This window comes from Mytilus trossulus, chromosome 3 (assembly GCF_036588685.1).
Source record: "Mytilus trossulus isolate FHL-02 chromosome 3, PNRI_Mtr1.1.1.hap1, whole genome shotgun sequence".
NCBI classification, from domain to species: domain Eukaryota; kingdom Metazoa; phylum Mollusca; class Bivalvia; order Mytilida; family Mytilidae; genus Mytilus; species Mytilus trossulus.
In genome coordinates this window covers 26,373,493-26,397,978 of record NC_086375.1, presented here as the reverse complement: position 1 = coordinate 26,397,978, position 24,486 = coordinate 26,373,493, and the positions used below count along the sequence as shown (strand labels likewise).

The following is a 24,486-nucleotide window of genomic DNA, read 5'->3' as shown; positions in this document are numbered from 1 at the left end:
TCCATTCGTTTAAATTTGATGTATTTAAGCTTTTGATTTTTCTGAATGGACAAGGGTCTTTACGATTTGAATATTAGTATGCTTTAGGTTTGGTAATTTTGTTATTTTACTTTTTTGTTCACTTCAAATTCATACACCACGTATAGTAGACCTAGGTAAAATTGGACCTTATCACAAAACTTTAACTTTGAGCATTGAACCATAAAATGAGGTCGAGCTCAAATGAACCCTACCTAATGGACATGTTGATGTTGCAAGGGATACATATACCAATCTATGTATTACAGGACAGTGTGTGCAAAAAAGGTAAACAACTTTTTTCAGCAGAAAAAAATCAAGTCCTAATAAGATTATTATTGAAGGCCGTACTTTGACATATAATGGTTTGCTTTTTCTTTATAGCTTGCCGTTTAGTATGAGCCAAGGCTCCGTGTTGCAGTTTGTGACCTACTATAGTTTACTTTTTACAAATTGTGACTTGGATGCTTGGATTGAGAGTTTTCTAATCGGCACTCATATCACATCTTGTTATATCTAATATTGCTGTCATTTTATAGTGCGTGATAAAAACTCATTATACATATCAATTTCATTTGATGGAATGTTTTGATAAAGTCAGGCAATTCCATTATTACTACCACTGTATAAAAATGCCATAGCACAGGAACATTCAGTTAAGTTTGTCCTCAGTCACAATTGAGATGAAGCTTACATGCTGCACCATCGTTCTTACAATGCTGTTATTTTCAGAAATGGCTATGGGGTCATGTGACACAAAATTAGGTAAGTAAAACTATATATTTTGTATCTTATAAAAAAATTTTTTTTATATAAAACTACCAAGACATCATCTGAACCAAATTGTTTTTAAACATTGTCGTCGTAAAGTATATTAAGTACATATTGCACGTTATGATGGTCCAACGTTGTATTGTTGAATACTGTATATACATAGTTCAAGCAATGGTCTATTGTTAGAATAATACAGCCTTTGGTGGATTACTGTTGGAGCAACGTAGTACTGTTATACGATGGTACTGTTTTGGTCTGATGTATAAATCGTTCGAAGCAGGGTGCCACATGAGTAACATGATGTTAAATCGTTTGAAAAAACAACTTAACCCATCCCTGCTGTTTGTAAATTGAAATTGTCTTTTTGTATATTATTCCATTTTGTTGCTATATTGATCGCACATCTAGCCCTTAATTTCATTTTTGTTTTGTAGTTTTGTATTCTGTCTCATTAATTCCGTCCGACCTTTTTTTTAAAAGTTTTATTGGTAAATTTAAACTGGCTCTAGATCTAGAAAGAAATATATTGCTTTAGTTCATGATGATCAATTCATTCACATTTGTACGAGACAGAAAAATAACTCGTTGCACTGTATGTTCCAATTTTCAAGTAAGTATAGATGCTCATTAACTCGGCACTCAATACAGAAATATGGGTACAAGTTCGGACAGCTGACAACCTTGATTCGAAATTATATTTTAATCCGTGTCTGCCGCCATTGTTTATATAATTCATTTTCAACAACTAAATTCATGTACTCTTTGTTTTCTGCGTTCTAACGATAGTGTTATCTTACATCGTCATTTGGCTGAATGCATGCTTTTGCTTCAAATTCAAATTTCTGTTCTTTAAAAAACAAAAATATGCTTTCTATTACTATATAAAAAAAAAACCACTTATACTTTGGATTATGTCAAAAGCAAAAAAACGCCTTTAGCATTCTTACAAGTGAATATCTGCTTGTATTTATAAGTTTTATGATAATTGCTATTTTCAGAGTGTTCTCTCCTTGGTGATCTGCTAGAAATGGCAATGAAGCATAAAGGTCAAAGTAAGTTTCATACGTTAAAAAATCATATAGATTTTAATGCAATTGTACTATTTACGCGCAGTAAAAATGCATACAATTGGGATTCATACAGAATAATTTCCAGACAAGTTTTCGAAGACTTATTTCTCAAAAACAAGGACGTGGATATTTCAAATTCGTTTGCTTATTTCGTTTCGTAATTTATATACTATCATTTATAAATCACAATCCTTTAAGGTAGACCACAAGTATATATTTTTTGAGACAGAATTTTATATAATTTGCCAAAATGAAGATTTTACTATGCTCTTTTCAAAAATTAAATAAAAAGTATGGGTCACCGTGCTATTTTTCAAGCAGTGAGCACAGGGACTCGGTTAGCAGATTAAAATTTTGTAAATCAATGTTTTTAATTTATTTTTCATTATAGGTTTTTTCAGTATAAGGATATGGATAGTAAACTGCACATTGCCAGAAAACAAAGAAATAGTGATGGCAACTTTAAAAACGTTAATATAGTAATGCAAATAGACAGCAAATAATGAAAAATAAATTAAAAACATTGATTTACAAAATTTTAATCTGCTAACCGAGTCCCTGTGGCAGTGAGTCGTTGAAAATTGCCAAAATTTGGTTAGTTCATGAAAAAACATATTAGAGTGCATAATAAAAATTCTGTTCGGTGTCTTGTAATCTTGCTACAAGTAAAAATAAAAAATTTCCATATTAGCCCAGTCTAAATTTTGTACTAAAAGAGTTATCTCCCCTTAAATGGTTCATTTAAAAAAAAAAAATGATTTTAAAACCAAAAAAAATGTTATTTGTTAAAATATTTTGTATAATACGATTAATAAGCAAGTTTTCTTTATAGAAAAAACAGTATAACCATTTAATTGCAAATCTGTCTCCAATTTTTTTTTATCAACCATAGTTCTATAGAAGTGGCATATATGAATGAGAGCCTTAATATTAATATTCACGAAAATATTCTTCTTCTTTAAAAGGTTAATAATTTAAGCAATGTTGATAATTTCCAATGTGCAATACATAACTATTGTTTTCTTTTTATTTTAGATAATGTCTGTCAGTGTCTGGGTAGGACCAAGGTCCCAGCCTTTTCATCAATGCTGTCTAAAGCACAATCCCTTGGATCCAATGATGCTATCAAGTTTGACAAAATTGTCACCAATATACGAAATGGCTACAATCCAACCACTGGTATTTTTACTGCACCTGTTGCGGGAGTTTATCAGTTTTCTTATACAGTCCTGACTGGTGATGGAAAAGGACTGGTTGTCTACCTTTCTCATAATAACAACATGCAACAAAGCACATGGCTGTCAGGTTCTAGACATGAGACAGGTACAAACAATATTATACTAAATCTGAAGAAAGGAGACCAAGTTGCAGTTAAGTCACATGGTAGTTATATAGTTCATAGTGGTAGTTACTTGTATAGCTCATTTTCTGGCTATCTCATAGCACAATAAAAGCAATTAAAATGTTAGTGTTTTGCTCTTTTTTAATTTGAAAAGATGGGCGAAAAATATCAAAGAGATGTTCAAAATCGAAAACTTAGTCTAACTTAAATGAAATGGCAAAAACACAACCCAACAGTATTCAAAATACATGAAAGAAAACTAAAGACTGAGCAACACTAACCCACCTTCATTTCAGATTTAATTAACGTTCCAGTTAAGTCCCATGGTAGCTATAGAGTTCACAGAGATGGTAAAATATATAGTTAATTTTCTAGCTTTCTGATAGCACAATAAAAGAAATTATACTGTTTTTTTTTAAAGAGGGGCATAAGATACCGGAGGAATGTTCCAAATTACAAAGTCGAAAACAAACTGACGATGTCATGGCAAAAAAAGGGAAAACTAGAATGGGTCCATAGTACAAGAATGTCCCATTCGCACTATCATTTTCAATGTTCAGTGGACAGTAAAAATGGGTCTTATTTGGCATTACAATTAGAAAGATTATGTCAAAGGGAACATGTGTACTAAGTTTCAAGATGATTGGACTTCAACTTAATAAAAAAAAAAACTACCTTGACCAAAAACATTAAACTGAAGCGAGACAGACCGTCAAACGAACGGACGGACGGACGCACAAACCGAAAAACGTAATACCCCTAGTTATACATAGGTAGGGCATAAAAGACGAACAACATTAAACAAAACACCACCACATAAAAAACTAAAAAACTTAGCAACATTAAATTCAATTTTAATGAAAGTCTATGTTTTACTGGTCAAATTGGTAAGCGTCTGACATTTCAAAATATAAATTGTTTAATTACTTTACCAATTTGCAGTTTTAATACATCTCTTGAAACATATCAACTTGTGAAGCATTTTATCTAATTGCTTCAATATCAAGTTTTAATTGTCAGCAAATGCAGTGAAATAAAAAAAAAAAAAGTTCATATCATGTGATTGACATGTGATTCTGTGTACCTAATTGTACAGAAGTTTGATCAATCAACTTCTAACCTAAAGATAGTGTATAAGTAAACATCTAAATGTTGTTTTCATTATTATGAAAATATTGTCATATGTGCAGGCCGTTGGTTTTCTTGTCTGAATTGTTTTAGATTACGTTATGTAAAGGCCCTTTATAGGTTGCTATGTGTGATTGGTTTTGCTAATTGTTAAAAGCCGAATGGTTACTTAAGGTTGTTAACGTCTTCTTATTTTCTAACAGTATTTATTTGATAGATAAGTGAAGTTTAGAAAATATAAAATAAATTTTTGGCTGATATTGTATATGTTATATGCAATGTAAATTAATTTGTCAGTTTAATGTCTTTAATATCATGAGAATGGTAATGACTATAGATAAAAATATCCATATAACAAGTACACAATAACTTGCTGTTGGAAAACAAAGCAATACTTTATGGACCAACAAAACAATTGTTTCTTCACATATCTGTGAATTTTCAAAAGATAATTTGTCCTTGCATAGGACTAGTTACTATTAATCAATTATTACACTGCATTTGGTTGTAACGACTTTTAATCTAACCTATGAACTTATATATATTACCAGAAATTCAGTTGCAAGAGTTGAACTGAAGCAACAACTACATTAAAGAAAAAATAGGAAATAGGTATTGTAAAAAGAAAAAGCCACTCGAACAAGCACTGTCAGAGATATAGCTCATCGAACTTTCATATTTTCTATCAATATTGATATAGCTTTGTGAAAATACATGAACTTGACAATTGAAACAAGCGGAACAGTAAGCATGTCATTACATGTAGATGTCTGTTTGGCGATGTCCATGACGATTTTCATTTAATTTTATAACTGATAGTAAAATTGATATAACGAACCTAACATTATTTTATTCAATGGCAGTTTGATTTAAAAGGAGTTAAACACGTTGAAGCAAAAAGCCGATTTTCCTGATGCATAAAAAACAATCTCTTTTTGGCTTGACATCAATTTTATTACCGGAATAGATGTATTCATCTTGTTTAAAGTTAACTCGAATAATTCAAGCCCTTACCATATCCGATTCTCTCCACCTTTCAACGTTAATGTTAATGTAGTGATCGATAGGGAGCGTAATGCAACGACTGGATTATCCAGGTTTGTTTAAAGTATAATTCCACCTTATGTAATAATGCTGTATTTTTATTTGGATGAGAACCATGGTATTTTTTACTAATTTCTATGAATTGAGATTTTCTTTTCTCTGCCGGGGTATTTGTCATTAGGGAATTCCATGAGCCGGGGTATTTGCTAGCAAATACCATGGCAGATGGGCAATACCCTAGCAAATACCATGGCAGAAGGGGAATACCATGTCTAAAAATAACTCAATGAATTATTTCTATTCTAATTTGATAAATTCATGGTCATTCTAAATATACGGTTCCAGATGAAATATTAAGGATAAAAAGCATCATTATTGAATGACGTAAAAATTCCGCGAACATGTACTATGACGTCATAAATAAAACTCAACGAAAATGAATTGTCAACCGGTCACATAAAACTGGAATCCACTTGTATTACGTTTCACTCAAACTGATGAACTAAGTGAAGTAGTCAGCCGAGAACCAGCATATTATCATAAAAATGTCAGCTAGTGACTATACATAAAAATATGATAAGAAATGATTATACGGTCAATGCAATTTGACTGCGCAAATATCACAGCTGCAGTGTATACAAACAATATACATCCAAGTAGAAATTCCATATGATACTTGATTACAATAAACTCACTTAGGTGGAACATTCGGTGGAATTAAACAATTATATCATGCTTACAAGGGGTATTTGCCAAAAATACCGGTTTCGAGGTAATCAAATTTCCCTCGCCTATCGGCTAAGGAAATTTGTACCTCTCAACTGGTATTTTTGGCAAATACCCCTTGTAAGCATGATATATTTGTATATTATTTCTGTTCAAAATTGTCTCAAAAAATTGTTCTCATCAGACTTATACATACTAGTATACGTTGCTTCTTTGTTGCAATGCGAATTCCAGTTCCGATAATCGAAGGAAGGGGTGAGTATCGTGTCATCTTCAATAACATTCAATCGATGCTGGTTACTATAAGAATCTACCGAGCTAATTATGGACAATACGAAACATTCAAATAAAAATAGTGTTAACACAAGAGCTGCAGATATAGTATATAATTAGAAGCATATAAATAATTCTCTTCGAAGAAAAAAGTTGTACGTATTCATTTATTTTCGAACTGTATTTAAATTTTGCAATATATCTTGACATCTGAAACTGTTATCTTTTCAAATAAGAAGAAGATCAACTGAATTCAACTTAACAATTAAAAAAATAAAACAAATAAAAAAAAACAGATTTTCAGTCCTCAAATTACAAAAATATGTATTTCAAATTAAAAAACAATTATGAAGGCTAGCGGAGAAAACTGTGTTAAGTTCATACATGTACTATTACCATGAAAAGAGTTTTTTTTAAATGCTGGGCGGATCAATGAGGAACAAACTGTTTTATCGAACAACACTTTTGGGTAAACAGAACCATGTTGCAAAGTATGGCTAATCTCTCTGCAAACAGTTTAATGATTAAATACAAATAAGCATTGTCCATAAACAAGCTGCCACAGTGAGCATCTATTGTTATTTTCATAATTGCATCAATATAACAAAATAGAGGCGTGTTAATGAAAGAACCTACTTTTCACTGATATTTTACGTATTTTGTTATTTTGTAGTTTGCGGGAAATAGATTTTAAAATCAATTATTGAATTATTTTATTGCCGAGTTTTTTTTTATAATCTAAAGTACAGATAGAATAGACTGCACTAACAATTTGTCTCTAACTGGCGTTCATTTCAGAAATTATTTTGGGTGTATTTTAATAAAACGTCTCCTTATAACTATTTAGATGGCTCCCCATATTAACAAGTAAAAAAGAATCTTACTTTAGCTGGGGTCACACATTCACGATTTTTACTGCCGTCCTTGACAGGACCATTCCCGATTAAAATTTGTCATAAGTCTGATCAAGATCCTGTGAATCGTGGATGGAAACTCAAACTTTAATCAAAATTTGTAAAACAAATAATTTAATCACGACAACAATCAGATATTGTTCAGAAAGCGTCGATATTCAACCGTTTCCAAGCGAATTTATCCCGATAATCCCGTTCTCAATCAGCTTCTAATCCAATTTGTATATTTCGCCTGGTAAAATTTGGCCGAGTCTGTCACTACTGCATCCCGATTCTATCGAATGTAATCCGACAGAGATCAGACAGTGACAAGACAGGGAACCGACGCTGTCGGAAGTTATCCGTTCGAAAACTGTCGGCATACTCGGGATCAACCTCCGTACAGTGATCGTTTCCGTTCCGGAACGGTTTCGGCAAAAACGGTTCATAATCGACAAGATCTGGATGCAATCTGGACTCAATCGGCAGAAAAACAGCAATGAAAAATTTCTCCAGATCATCACCGACCACAATACACAGAACATTGTTAGGATTTTGATCCGATACAACAGAATATGTCACGACATGGACACGATTGTAATCCGACTAGAAAAAAATCGGCTGAGTTCCCCCGAATGTTACAGGACGCACCTTATTGTCGGGGTGCTTCGCCGAACTATTCAGACCCTTCCCGACTGCGTTCAGACAATGATTGGATATTTGTCTCGTTAGCCATCATACCTTGCTTATTCTTAAGTCATATTTATGAGCTAAATTCATTTTTAAGAAAATCTATCTCTTTTTGCTGTTTTAAAAGATATGTGTCCTAGTATCCAAACCCTCTGTGTACTTTTAAACAGCTTGAAAATGTACCATTCGTACTTGGCAAAACATATCTATTGTTTTCAAAGACTAAATTGTGATGACAAGGTCATAGGTAATCACGCGAAAGACCGGTGGATAAAAAATAATGTACACTAGTAGAAAAAAAAAATCTCCATATTGTATTAGCTAAATAAATGACTACTGTTAGGTTGTGATTTCGAAGAGGTACCACACATGAACATTCATGGTACTACAGTCTGTCTATACCTGAATTTTGGAATTGCACAAGGTCATATTTTTCCCCCGACTGTAAGTGACGTCCTTACACTAAATCCATTGGATGATGGATGTGTACCGATTGATATTTTAGTCCTATATATGATTTTTTTTGTTAGTTGTTATTGGTCTGAACTAGTTGTTAGTGCGAGTGGTCTCGGATCTGTACTTTGTGTCTTTTTATTTTAAGTAAGGGATGTATGGATAACCTGTCACGTTCGGTCTGTGTTTTTGTTAGATGTTTTTCTGCTTTGTATCGATCGGATGAGACCAGGGGCTGTTTATCGAAGCAGTCTTAGGATAAGGACGTGTCCTGAGACCAACGTATGACATATCTTAGTCCTAAGTGGGTTTATCAAGCATGTTGCAATTTAGGAAAATCCTAGGAATTGTCCTAACTTTAGAATACCAATTGAGATGTCTTAAGATGGTCTTAGGATGGTCCTATCTTTAGGATAAATTTAGAATGGTTATTTTATAAACACATATGGCCTGTATTGGTTGCATTTACTATAGGGAGCTACAATTTGATTTATAGAAGTGGGGGGGGGGGTCAAAAAATTGTATCCTGCATTTTCTTTTTTAATCTCTGTCTTTTCTTTTTATTTTTCACTCTATGCCTCTTCACTCTTTGCAAAGTGACTCATCCTGTCTTTTCTTTACTCCAAACTCCTGTCCAGCCATTTTTTCAAATTTCTTTATTACCTTTAATTTAAAATTTATTTTCATTTTCTAACTATAAATCTTTTTATAAATTATGATTATTGATTACATTTGATACAACATTTTTATTTTAAAGTTGCTATTTTCTTTTACGCCAATATTAAAGACAGCTGACCCCCGCCGGTTAGGACATCCTAGCTAAGATAATTTTAAGATAGCTTCGATGTGCATGCTGAGACATGTCGTAAGTCGGTCCTAACTTTATTCTAATTTCTGTCCGAAGAAATTCTTTGGACCGATCTTTATAGGACAGTTTCGATAAACAGGCCCCAGCTCTTTTCGACTGACTTTTACACTTTTATAAGTTTGTTTTTATGTTGTGCTGTAACACAGGTTAGTGGTGGGTTGAAGACTCACAAACATTCTTAGCCCCGCATCTTCTTTATGTCACTGTCCCAAGTCAGGAGCCTGTAGATCAGTTGTTGTTGGTTGAGTTCTGTCATATCTTTTTTTTTTTTTGGTAAATTGTTTTATTATAGCTAGATAACGCCGTAAGTTTTCTCAATTAAATTTACAGTTTATATATATGAAATCCAATATCATCTAGTTGTAATTGGAATTTAGATTTTTATTTATCAAAATTCAATGCAAATCAAAATTCCAATAGGTATCTACTAGTATAAATTGGTTTATTGCATATTCAATGTGCGCAATGAATATACAACTGCAACTTTGTTTTGTTTCATTCTTTCGCAAGAGTAATATAAACAACAAACAAACAATTGAAATTTGGCTGATTATTTGTCATGGCATTTATTTAACAATATTCAACAATATAAACCAACAAACAACCAACATCAACAAACTGGCCAACAAGTTAAAACTTGATGACAATTGGTCACTGAAGGGAAACCAACTGAGTAAATGCATAACAATTTCTAGCTGCTGAGCCATAACAGCTTAATGAACGATATTTGAATAAGTCACTGCCAGTTGAATCATGCTGATGCTGACATCCAACGCACTTTCCATATTGAACGGAATGCCATGACGATAGACACTCTTTTTTTTATTATTTTATTATTCCTGCAAATTCCTTGAATATTCAGGTTTCATTGGATCTGCCGATGAATATTGAAACGTCAGACACTATTGATGATCTTTGATGATACATGACAATCTAATAGGAACATTCAAAACATTTGGACCTGTTCACCATGTAATCTGAAAAATAAACTAAAAACAGCAGCAATTTTGTTTGTTAAAGGGAGGGATGGTGGGTTGACAACTTGTGCAATCTTGAAAAATACTCGTGGAATGAAAATTTAGCGGGAGCACGTGCTTATATATGACCAAAGTCCACGAGGCGCTTCAAAGCATATTCTTTCGTATGTTTAAATATATGGTTGTAATTATCTAAATGGCAAAACGTAAATAATGGACTGACGTACATTGAAACACAATAAACCACTAAATGTATTTTTAATGCAATAAATCAATTTAATTATTGGATCATTAAATTTTAATATTTAAATTTATCCTAGAAGGTTCCTGGATTGTACTATAATAGATAATTTTAAAAAGACACACTAAAAGAAATATATTTTTTTGTGAAAAAAACTTGTAAAATAAAACTTTGCTACATCAAGAAAAAAATAGGCAGGGTCAATTTCCTATGATTTTATTTTAGTACATATTAATGATAATATAGATTTTATAATTTGGCGGAAAAAAGAAGTGTAATCGAAAACTAATCAGGTTATGAAAGCAAATGCATATTTTTTCCTATTAAGAAAAAATACCATTGTAAAGTAAACATAATTTGCAAATGCATTGTAATATAATGGTAGGGGTGTATTCAACTAATGGTGTGCCTGGGGTATAAATACAGTGGTTTCTTGTTCAACGGAACCACAGTCGACCATGTGGCGAATTATTATAGCAACATGTCTTGCAGCAACTGCAGGTAAGGTTTTAGATACATCTTTACACATGTATAATGATTTTACAGTAAATATTTCAACTGTAAATTCTTGAGCACCGATTTTAACTTACTTTAGTTTTTATTTTATCAACTTCGTTTTAATTTGACTTACCATAGCTAATGTTGTTCTAAAGTATACTAAAAAGATAATTAATAGCTTGTTGTAAATATACCCCCCTACAAACTTTTCTTTTATATTAGTATTAATCTTAAAGATAAGGTTTTTTACATTTTACTATCGTGAGACGCGGGTGCTCCATTGCGGAGGAATCTACGAATAAAATAAGTATAATTTCGTTCCATGTTCAAAATTAACTACACTCTCTTTCTTTATAGATTTGTCCTTTTGTTTTACATATTTTACAATAAGTTCTAGATTTGTTCTTAATGTCTTTACGTACGATATATTTGTTATATACAGTGGTTTGATTCTTTGAGAGATCCTTATGAAATTATTTTCCTTAGTATTATTAATATATAATTAACAAAAGGATGTCAGATTGACAGCAAACCGAAAATTTTGTCCTGCGTGAAATTTTTTACAAATCTGCCCGTATGCTTAAAACCAATAGCTACTTTTTGGAAATTTTGGACCCACAATGCTTTTCAGATTTGAACTTGTTTGGCTTTATAGATATTTTGATATGAGCGTCACTGATGAGTCTTTTGTAGATGAAACGCGCGTCTGGCGTACTTAATCATAATCCTGGTACCTTTGATAACTATTAAGATATCCAACCGTAATACTAATTTATCGTAAGACATGTTGAAAAATCCGTCCTTTCGGAACAAATCTTTACTTATGTAGCTTTATGCATACGGGCACAGGACCCTTAAACAGGATCAATTAAAAAACATAAACAATTCTATATAGGCTAAAATCAATCTAAGTATCACTTTTTGCATCTTAAAGTTCTACAACTCAACAACGATAAAAGCTAAAATCCGGAAAATTGAACTTGACCGTGATTAAGTCACCGGAAAGAACATCCCTATATTTGAAAAGATTTTCAAGTTAGTACATACATGTAGATACTGTTAGGCAAAGGGGAGCCCGGTCGCCATCTATCATAAAATGTATAGCCGATAGGCCTGTAAGAAAAAATAACATTTTGAACATTCTGATAAAATCTAAAAAAAAAAAAAAACTAACTAAAAAATAAGCATTTGCAGTTCAAATCTTAATCTGGTATTCCAGAAATCTTACAAATAATCAAAAATCTGTAGTATCTTGCATCCTCGAATTACCCTTAAATCTCTATTGTAGCGTTACAGTACTAGTACAGTCATACAGATTCGTTTTCAAGAATCCGCATGGTCTAACTGACAGTATCGCGATATCAAAACTCAATGCTTATTTTAGACAGAGCTTTATGTGTAAAGTCCTAAAAGGATAATTGAACTTATTATTATCCAATTTATTTTAAAAGTGAACAAACAAAAAATTAATAAAAATTAATGTAACAAATTAATGTAAAAAATAATTAAAAATGAATGTTACATTTCAAACGGCGAAAGATACAACAGTTTTAAACAGATATTCCATATTTTTGAATTATTTTACGGTGTATCGCAAATTATGCCATATAGTTGTTGTTGAAACCCCTCGGCAACCAATCTCGACTTCGTCTCGTGATGTTCTTGTTGGGGGTTTCAACAAAAGCTATGGCACAATTAACGAAGAACTATCAAAAAGATATGAAATATCTGTAGCATGAAACAAAGGTCAAATAGACAATCACACAACGAAAATTACTTCTTAGATAAAGGCAAAACACAGCATCAACCGCTAATGACATTCCGGCTTAAAGAACTATATTTATACATATTGAAATAGATGTTTGTAAGATGACAACGCAATTATTAGTCAAAGACAAGCAATAAAAACATGAAATCACAGCACTTATACGGCCAAACTTAATAAGAATCTTATAAATTCTCTAATTTTTTTAGCATCTCTAATACCAAACTACAAATCAAACGATGGTTATGGTACGCCAACAGGATACGATGACCATTACGGGAAAATGACACATGGTCATAGCGGTAACACAGATCACGGTGACAGTAACGGAAAAAAAGGATACAGTGACGGTTATAGTAATACAGGTTACGATGACAGTTACGGGAAACATGGATACAGTGACGGTTATGGTAAAACAGGTTACGATAACGGTTACGGGAAAGCAGGAAACAGTGGAGGTAATGCAAACACAGGAAATTCGCTCAACCATATAGCCGAAATTTTAGGTGGACCTCAAAGCACACATACATCGTCCGGTCACGGAAAAGACTATGGATCTTCAGGATATAAAAAATCGAAAAAAGTTGTAGTTGTATCGCACTCTGGAAACACAGGAACTTCGGTCAACCATATAGCTGGAATTTTAGGTGGATCTCAAAGCACACATACATCGTCAGGTTATGGAAATGACTATGGGTCTTCAGGATATAAGAAACATAAAAACGGTGTAGTTGTATCAAACTCTGGAGTAACAGGACATTCAGTCAACCATATAGCCGGAATCTTAGGTGGTGGATCTCAGGGTGCACATACATCGTCAGGTTATGATAATGACTATGGGTCTTCAGGATATAAGAAACCTAAAAAGGTTGTAGTTGTATCAAACTCTGGAAGCACAGGAAATTCAGTCGGTAATCTAGCCGAAATCTTAGGTGGTGGATCTCAGGGGACACATACTTCGTCAGGTTATGGAAATGACTATGGGTCTTCAGGATATAAGAAAAATAAAAAAGTTGCAGTTGTATCGCACTCTGGAAGCACAGGAAATTCAGTCGGTAATCTAGCCGGAATCTTAGGTGGTGGATCTCAGGGTACACATACATCGTCAGGTTATGGAAATGACTATGGGTCTTCAGGATATAAGAAACATGAAAACGGTGTAGTATCAAACTCTGGAGTAACAGGAAACTCAGTCAACCATATAGCCGGAATCTTAGGTGGTGGATCTCAGGGTACACATACATCGTCAGGTTATGGAAATGACTATGGATCTTCAGAATATAAGAAACCTAAAAAAAATGTAGTTGTATCAAACTCTGGAAGCACAGGAAATTCAGCCGGCAATCAAGTCGGAATCTTAGGTGGTGGATCTCAGGGTACAGATACATCGTCAGGTTATGGAAATGACTATGGGTCTTCAGGATATAAGAAACCTAAAAAAGTTGTAGTTGTATCGCACTCTGGAAACACAGGTATTTCAGTCGGCAATCTAGCCGGAATCTTAGGTGGTGGATCTCAGGGTACACATACATCGTCAGGTTATGGAAATGACTATGGGTCTTCAGGATATAAGAAACATAAAAACGGTGTAGTTGTATCAAACTCTGGACTAACAGGAAATTCTGTCAACCATATAGCCGGAATCTTAGGTGGTGGATCTCAGGGTACACATACATCGTCAGGTTATGGAAATGACTATGGATCTTCAGGATATAAGAAACCTAAAAAAAATGTAGTTGTATCAAACTCTGGAAGCCCAGGAAATCCAGCCGGCAATCAAGTCGGAATCTTAGGTGGTGGATCTCAGGGTACACATACATCGTCAGGTTATGGAAATGACTATGGGTCTTCAGGATATAAGAAACATAAAAACGGTGTAGTTGTATCAAACTCTGGAAGCACAGGAAATTCAGTCGGCAATCTAGCCGGAATCTTAGGTGGTGGATCACAGAGGACACATTCATCGTCAGGTTATGGAAATAACTATGGGTCTTCAGGATATAAGAAACATAAAAACGGTGTAGTTGTATCAAACTCTGGAGTAACAGGACGTTCAGTCAACCATATAGCCGGAATCTTAGGTGGTGGATCTCAGGGTACACATACATCGTCAGGTTATGGAAATGACTATGGGTCTTCAGGATATAAGAAACATAAAAAAGTTGTAGTTGTATCAAACTCTGGAAGCACAGGAAATAAAGCCGGCAATCTAGCCGGAATATTAGGTGGTGGATCTCAGGGGACACATACATCGTCAGGTTATGGAAATGACTATGGGTCTTCAGGATATAAGAAACATAAAAAAGTTGTAGTTGTATCAAACTCTGGAAGCACAGGAAATTCAGCCGGCAATCTAGCCGGAATCTTAGGTGGTGGATCTCAGGGTACACATTCATCGTCAGGTTACGGAAATGACTATGGATCTTCAGGATATAAGAAACATAAAAACGGTGTAGTTGTATCAAACTCTGGAGTAACAGGACATTCAGTCAACCATATAGCCGGAATCTTAGGTGGTGGATCTCAGGGTGCACATACATCGTCAGGTTATGGAAATGACTATGGGTCTTCAGGATATAAGAAACCTAAAAAGGTTGTAGTTGTATCAAACTCTGGAAGCACAGGAAATTCCGTCGGTAATCTAGCCGGAATCTTAGGTGGTGGATCTCAGGGGACACATACTTCGTCAGGTTATGGAAATGACTATGGGTCTTCAGGATATAAAAAACATAAAAAAGTTGTAGTTGTATCGCACTCTGGAAGCACAGGACATTCAGTCAACCATATAGCCGGAATCTTAGGTGGTGGATCTCAGGGTACACATACATCGTCAGGTTATGGAAATGACTATGGGTCTTCAGGATATAAGAAACATAAACACGGTGTAGTATCAAACTCTGGAGTAACAGGAAATTCAGTCAACCATATAGCCGGAATATTAGGTAGTGGATCTCAAAGCACACATACATCGTCAGGTTATGGAAATGACTATGGGTCCCCAGGATATAAGAAACCTAAAAAAGTTGTAGTTGTATTAAACTCTGGAAGCACAGGAAATTCAGCCGGCAATCTAGCCGGAATATTAGGTGGTGGATCTCAGGGGACACATACATCGTCAGGTTATGGAAATGACTATGGGTCTTCAGGTTATAAGAAACCTAAAAAAGTTGTAGGGATATCAAACTCTGGAAGCACAGGAAATTCAGTCGGCAATCTAGCTGGAATCTTAGGTGGGGGATCTCAGGGTACACATACTTCGTCAGGTTATGGAAATGACTATGGATCTTCAGGATACAAAAAAACGAAAAGGGTTGTAGTTGTCTCAAACTCTGGAAGCACAGGAAGTTCAGTCGGCAATCTAGCCGGAATCTTAGGTGGTGGATCTCAGGGCACACATACATCGTCAGGATATGGAAAAGACTATGGGTCTTCAGGATATAAAAAATCTAAGAAGGTTATAGTTATACCAAGCTCTAGCAACACAGGAAATTCGGTCGGTCATATAGCCGGAATTTTAAGTGGAACTCAAAGCACAGACATATTGTCAGGTCACGGAAATGACTGTCGGTCTTCCGAATATAGAAAATCTAAGAAGGTTATTGTGGTACCGAACACAAGCACCACAGGAAATTTGGTCGGCCGCATATCGAACATTTTAGGCGGATTTCAAAACACACATACATCTTCAGGCTATGGAAAAGACTATGGGTCTTCAGGATATAAGAAACCTAAAAAAGTTGTAGTTGTATCGCACTCTGGAAGCACAGGAAATTCAGTCGGCAATCTAGCCGGAATCTTAGGAGGTGGATCTCAGGGGACACATACATCGTCAGGTTATGGAAATGACTATGGATCTTCAGGATATAAAAAATCTAAGAAGTTTATAGTTGTTCCGAACACTAGCAACACAGTACATTCGGCCCGAATTATAGCCGGAAATTTAGGTGGATCTCAAAACACACATACTTCTTTAGGTCACGGAAAAGACTACGGGTCTTCAGGATATAAAAAATCTAAGAAGGTCTTAGTTGTTCCGAACACTAGCAACACAGTACATTCAGCCCGAATTATAGCCGGAATTTTAGGTGGATCTCAAAACTCACATACATCTTCAGGTCACGGGAAAGACTATGGCTCTTCAGGCTATAAGAAACCTAAAAACGTTGTAGGTGTATCGCACTCTGGAAGGACAGGACATTCAGTCGGCAATCTAGCCGGAATCTTAGGTGGTGGATCTCAGGGGACACATACATCGTCAGGTTATGGAAATGTCTATGGGTCTTCAGGATATAAGAAACATAAAAAAGTTGTAGTTGTATCAAACTCTGGAAGCACAGGAAATTCAGTCGGCAATCTAGCCGGAATTTTAGGTGGTGGATCTCAAAGCACACATACATCGTCAGGTTATGGAAATGACTATGGGTCTTCAGGATATAAGAAACCTAAAAAAGTTGTAGTTGTATCGCACTCTGGAAGCACAGGCAATTCAGTCGGCAATCTAGCCGGAATCTTAGGTGGTGGATCTCAGGGGACACATACATCGTCAGGTTATGGAAATGACTATGGGTCTTCAGGATATAAGAAACCTAAAAACGTTGTAGGTGTATCGCACTCTGGAAGCACAGGAAATTCAGTCGGCAATCTAGCCGGAATCTTAGGTGGTGGATCTCAGGGGACACATACATCGTCAGGTTATGGAAATGTCTATGGGTCTTCAGGATATAAGAAACATAAAAAAGTTGTAGTTGTATCAAACTCTGGAAGCACAGGAAATTCAGTCGGCAATCTAGCCGGAATTTTAGGTGGTGGATCTCAGGGTTCACATACATCGTCAGGTTATGGAAATGACTATGGGTCTTCAGGATATAAGAAACCTAAAAAAGTTGTAGTTGTATCGCACTCTGGAAGCACAGGAAATTCAGTCGGCAATCTAGCCGGAATCTTAGGTGGTGGATCTCAGGGGACACATACTTCGTCAGGTTATGGAAATGACTATGGGTCTTCAGGATATAAGAAACATAAAAACGTTGTAGGTGTATCGCACTCTGGAAGCACAGGAAATGCAGTCGGCAATCTAGCCGGAATCTTTGGTGGTGGATCTCAGGGCACACATACATCGTCAGGTTATGGAAATGACTATGGATCTTCAGGATATAAAAAATCTAAGAAGTTTATAGTTGTTCCGAACACTAGCAACACAGTACATTCGGCCCGAATTATAGCCGGAAATTTAGATGGATCTCAAAACATACATACTTCTTCAGGTCACGGAAAAGACTATGGGTCTTCAGGATATAAAAATTCTAAGAAGTTTATAGTTGTTCCGAACACTAGCAACACAGTACATTCGGCCCGAATTATAGCCGGAAATTTAGATGGATCTCAAAACTCACATACATCTCCAGGTTACGGGAAAGACTATGGCTCTTCAGGATATAAGAAATATAAAAAGGTTGTAGTTGGATCTAACTCTGGCAACACAGGAAATTCGGTTGACCATATAGCTGCAATTTTAGGCGGATCTCAAAGCACACATACACCGTGGTCTGGTCACGGAAAAGACTATGGGTCTTCAGGATATAAAAAATCTAAGAAGGTTATAGTTGTACCAAGCACTAGCAACACAGGAAATTCGGTCGGCCACATATCCAATATCTTAGGTGGATCTCTAAGCACACATACTACTTCAGGTCACGGAAATGACTATGGGTCTACAGGGTATCGAAAGAAGGTTGACAAGGGAGGTAAGTTATAGTAAAATGTAACAGATCAGAACGATTTATGACCTAGAAAGGTAGGCTTGGATATAGAAAACATAAATCTTTAATTCAGTAAAGCGTTTCTTATAGGAAGTTTCGTAAAAATGTTTAAGCATTCGTGTGAGGCAGAATTAAGATAATGTAAGATTCGCTGTTATTTTGACAAATATAGTTTTTTAACTATTATTTAGGCGTTTTACGATGACAAACATTTTGCTCGTTTCTTTTATGGTTAAATTATGTATTTACATTTTGTACGTGTCCTTGAGTAGCTTGGATCATTTTACAAAGATTGTTCAATATTGTTTGGATTAGTAAATGTAATTTTTTTGGACAAATCTTACCAGAGTTATAAGACCTTAACAGTAACACATATGGAAAATTGTAAATATCTATGGATATTTTCCTGCATGTTTTATGCAATACCATTGTACTGAAAATTTGTTTAAGGTCTTTTACGATGTTCCATAAGTAAAAGCAACAGTAGTAGACCGCTTTTCGAAAGTAATAAATATATTGAGACAAAAATAAATCTGGGTTACAAACTAAGACCGAGGGAAACACATCAACAATAAGAGAACAAAGAAACAACAGAAACACTGAAGTGAACGAAATACGAATGACAATGCAACACACACAGAAACTATAAGAACAACTGCCATTTTCATGTCTTGGTACAGGACGTTTTAAGAAAAAAATGGTGGGTTGAACCTGGATTTGTGAGTAGCCAAACCTTGCACTTGTGCATTCTTATCAATTCTAAAGAACTTCTAGACAATTTTATAGGTCTATTTCTGAAATTAATTCTAACATACATTTGATTTTTAAACCCTGTATGCCATTATTGCCAATGTGAAATTATAAAATTGTTTTGTATAAACATTGAACGACAAAATTTCTTCCTATCTGACGTATAAATTTTCTGACGTCAGACACGCGAAACAATAAATGTGTTTTTTTTGAAAGATGCTTTTGTGTTTTTTGTAAAATTGTCACACGGTGATGACTGATGTACCATACTTTTGACTATCTTATTTATTATGTCTGTTAAGTTCACGCATCGTTGTACATGTAACGGATTTGATTTTGTATTTTTGTCCATCTGATAAGTTAAGGCTTTTTCAACTGATTTTTAAAGTTCGTTCTTATGTTGTACTGTTATAACACTGTCACAGGTTAGGGGAGTGTTGGGATCTCGCTAAAATGCTTAACCCCGCCACATTATTTATGTTTGTGCCTGTCCAAAGCCAGGAGCCTGTAATTGAGTGGTTGTCGTTTGTTTACGTGTTACATATTTGTTTTTCGTTCTTTTTTTTAATATAAATAAGCCCATTAGTTATTTCGTTTGAATTGTTCTACATTGTTTTATCGGGGCATTTTATAGCTGACTATGCGGTACGGGCTTTGCTCATTATTGAAGGCCGTACGGTGACCTATAGTTGTTAATGTCTGTGTCATTTTGGTCTCTTGTGGACAGTTGTCTCATTGGCAATCATACCACATCTTCTCTTTTATATGATGTTTAGTTTACAAATTAACGTATTAAAGCAACGCGTATTGTTCATTCCTGTAAAATGCTTGGGATATTGCAACTTAGATTTCCTTTCATGTACTCCTGTCTACCATCCTAAAAATTACAGAAAATTTAACGTTAACAGAAGACCAGGTAATAATTGATTCATTGATTTGTTGAATTATCACTAATTTCAACATCTTTGTGCTATTTTGGGTCGTACAGTTTTTATTCGTTGAGGAATTCGGAATGCCCGTAGAGAATAACGGACCTGCGGTAGGAAAACTTACAATCCTGGTCAATTAGGATTGGAGTCGAGCGTTGATTCTGACACTTATTTCAACTTCGTACTTTATTTGACCTTTTTAACTTTAATTTTGGCCATTCAAATACCGGTATATTGGTTTTTATTACCATTATGATTCGAAAAAAAAAAGGAAATGAACGCCCACCCATAATTGTTCAGTTATACAATAAAACTGTTACGTATTTTCTCTAATTATAAAATTGAATTGTTCGGTATGTTTTTTATAATTCAATATTACAGAGTGGGTATGTGAGTCTTTTGTAGACAACATAAAAATCAAACCTGGTATCTATGATGAGTTAATTGAAGTATGCTTTAATATTGCCTTAATTTGAATTTCAGGTTATGGTGATGATACAGGGTATTAAAACATGATATGTATACTTGTTTCAATCCAGTAAGTATTACCTATTTTGAACTGAGCGTCACTGATGAGTCATATATAGACGAAACGCGCTTCTGGCGTTTTAAACTATAATCCTGGTATCTTTGATAACTATTTACTTACTTTAAACTATAGCAATCTGAGACTATATATTTAAATGACTTGCATTGCTTAGAACAAGCACCAGATGAAGTGTTTGAAGTAATGATGAATTAACATAGACAATACGAACAACGAAAATTCTTAAAAAAATTTAAGATAATATTTAATAGCTTGAACTGGCATGAGCATTGTCTAGAAAGGATAGTTAAGAATGGTCGCATTTTTCGACTGTATGTCATAATGGGCAATTCACATACACAAAACAATGAATTAACCTTTCCATTCGAACCGGAAATCAGTCTGTATTCACACATTACGTAAGAATTGTTTTTTTTTTTTATCAATACTGAATATCTCCTAGTAAAAAATATATCTTAATTATTGTAATCTTTTTTTACAGATAGCTAGCTTATAGACGAAAATGGACAATGACTACGATTTTGAAGTTCCTCGCACAGTATATAATCAGAATAATAAAATTATAGTTCTTGATATCATTTTTTTTTAGTAAAACCTGTATATAGAAATGAACATCATTGCGACTATGACTAGAGATTGTATGGTACCAAACATACCACACGTTTAATGGGATATGCCCCAAGTTATTATCTTATATATCAATTGAAATAACCGGACCCCATGGAAAACCCTAATACAAACTAACAAACAATAACAAAAGAAACCAATTGAGACAAACAAACAAACAAAATCAAACAAGCAATAACTAAACAAACCAGTTTCATTAAAAAGAAACACAACATAATACAATAAACTGTCAATTGTTCTTGAACAATTGAGAGGTCTTTCCTTTTGTAATGTAAAATACATGTTCCAACAGACGTCGAATGTATTGAAAAGGTCAAGGTCAACCTTAAAAAGCTCGAAAACACACTAAAAATCCTTTATATAAGGTTAAAAACACTAAATTCGCTATTTGGGACATGACCTTGACCTTTGACCTTTTGACCTTTGTCAAGGTCATTACTCCCCAATGCCATTGCTGAAGACCCCATGGGTCTAGGACCTTTGGTTATATAGTAAAAGCTGATTTTGTCTTTCCAGAAACCTAAAACAGGGGTTATGCCCCTTATAGAAAGGTCAAATCTCTTTGGTCAAAATGTAACAAAGTTGCGCCATAATGACCCAAACATTTTCCACCATTTAAAACTTCTGTAAGTATAATGGTTTCTGAGATTATCCCATAACAAGGTGTTAGGTCAAAGGTCAAGGTCAACATACAAATTTGACCTTGAGGTATTTTTTAAAGATACATGAAATGATGATGATTGGTGAAGATCCTATGTGTCTACGACTTACGGTTTCTGAGTTTTGGTGGCCAACCGACACCGGTTAATTTTCATAGGGGCATAACCCTACCAATGAGTCGTTGAATCTTTTCGATCCAAATGTAAGGAAGAACCGGGGTCTGGTCCTGAACAAATTTCACCCTTCATTTTTTTTCTACCTATTACGGTTACGGTGTTGGAACGATAACAAGGTTTTTGGGTTTCGGAGGGATTACTCCGAACCGACAAAATATTTCGACTCACAGGGTGAGTTCCGGATAGGTATTCATGACACCGATACAAAGTGTGAACATGAAAGCGACACGTCTTACGGTTACGGAGGGAAATTTTGTCAAAGTTTGGCGGAACAAGAAGAATAATAATAATAATTAAACTGTCAATTGTTCTTGAACAATTGAGAGGTCTTTCCTTTTGTAATGTAAAATACATGTTCCAACAGACATAGAATGTATTGAAAAGGTCAAGGTCAACCTTAAAAAGGTTAAAAACACACTAAAAACCTTTAAATAAGGTTAAAAACACTAAATTCGCTATTTGGGACATGACCTTGACCTTTGACCTTTTGACCTTTTTCAAGGTCATTAGTCCCCAATGCCATTACTGAAGACCCCATGGATCTAGGACCTTTGGTTATATAGCTAAAGCTGAATTTGTCTTTTCAGAAACCTAAAACAGGACTTATGCCCCTTAAAAAAAGGTCAAATCTCTTCGGTCCAAATGTAACAAAGTTGCGCCGTAATGACCCAATCATTTTCCACTATTTGAATCCTCTGTAAGTATTAAGGTTGCTTAGATTATACCATAACAAGGTGTTAGGTCAAAGGTCAAGGTCAACATACACATTTGACCTTGAGATATTTTTCAAAGTCAAATGAATTGATGATGAATGGTGAAGATCCTAGGTGTCTACGACTTACAGTTTCTGAGTTTTGGTGGTCAACCGACACCGGTTAATTTTGATAGGGGCATAACCCTACCAATGAGTCGTTGAATCTTTTCGATCCAAATGTAACGAAGAACCGGGGTCTGTTCCTGAACAAATTCCACCCTTTGGTTTTTTTCTACCTATTATGGTTATGGAGTTTGAATGATAACAAGGTTTTTGGGTTTCGGAGGGATTACTCCGAACCGACAAAATATTTCGACTCACAGGGTGAGTTCCGGATAGGTATTCATGACACCGATACAAAGTGTGAACATGAAAGCGACACGTCTTACGGTTACGGAGGCTAACTTCATCAAAGTTTGGCGGAACAAAAAGAATAATAATAATAATAATAATTAAACTGTCAATTGTTCTTGAACAATTGAGAGGTCTTTCCTTTTGTAATGTAAAATAAATGTTCAAATAGACGTAGAATGTATTGAAAAGCTTTAAAACACACTGAAATCGTTTAAATAAGGTTAAAAACACTAAATTCGCTATCTGGGACATGACCTTGACCTTTGACCTTTTGACCTTTGTCAAGGTCATCAGTCCCCAATGTCATTGCCGAAGACCCCATGGGTCTAGGACCTTTGGTTATATAGTAAAAGATGATTTTGTCTTTCCAGAAACCTAAAACAGGTGTTATGCCCCTTAAAAAAAGGTCAAATCTCTTCGGTCAAAATGTAACAAAGTTGTGCCGTAATGACCCAAACATTTTCCACTATTTAAAACTTCTGTAAGTATAATGGTTTCTGAGATTATCCCATAACAAGGTGTTAGGTCAAAGGTCAAGGTCAACATACAAATTTGACCTTGAGGTATTTTTCAAAGATACATAAATTGATGATGATTGGTGAAGATCCTAGGTGTCTACGACTTACGGTTTCTGAGTTTTGGTGGTCAACCGACACCGGTTAATTTTCATAGGGGCATAACCCTACCAATGAGTCGTTGAATCTTTTCGATCCAAATGTAACGAAGAACCAGGGTCTGGTCCTGAACACATTTCACCCTTTGTTTTTTTTCTACCTATTACGGTTACGGTGTTGGAACGATAACAAGGTTTTTGGGTTTCGGAGGGATTACTCCGAACCGACAAAATATTTCGACTCACAGGGTGAGTTCCAGATAGGTATTCATGACACCGATACAAAGTGTGAACATGAAAGCGACACGTCTTACGGTTACGGAGGGAAATTTTGTCAAAGTTTGGCGGAACAAAAAGAATAATAATAATAATAATAATAATAATAATCAGAAGAAATACAGTAAGGTCTTTCCCTTTAGTAAAAGGAAAGACCTTAATAATAATAATCAGAAGAAATACAGTAAGGTCTTTCCCTTTAGTAAAAGGAAAGACCTTAATTAAAAACCAATTCTTCAGAGAACAATTGAAGGTCTTTCCACCTCGATAATTAGAATGAA

At 34.8% G+C, this 24,486-nt stretch overlaps 2 protein-coding genes across 2 annotated transcripts; both read left to right on the top strand.

Annotated features, from left to right (window-relative positions):
• Positions 1–752: 752 nt before the first annotated feature.
• Positions 753–3,313, top strand: LOC134710581 (complement C1q-like protein 3). Its single transcript, XM_063570956.1, has 3 exons — positions 753–783; positions 1,791–1,844; positions 2,898–3,313. The coding sequence occupies exons 1-3, from the start codon at positions 753–755 to the stop codon at positions 3,311–3,313; spliced, it is 501 nt and encodes a 166-aa protein (XP_063427026.1).
• Positions 3,314–10,955: 7,642 nt separating this feature from the next.
• On the top strand, positions 10,956–18,724 carry LOC134710580 (hornerin-like). Its single transcript, XM_063570955.1, has 4 exons — positions 10,956–10,998; positions 12,970–14,697; positions 14,842–18,504; positions 18,711–18,724. The coding sequence occupies exons 1-4, from the start codon at positions 10,956–10,958 to the stop codon at positions 18,722–18,724; spliced, it is 5,448 nt and encodes a 1,815-aa protein (XP_063427025.1).
• The last annotated feature ends 5,762 nt before the right edge of the window (positions 18,725–24,486 follow it).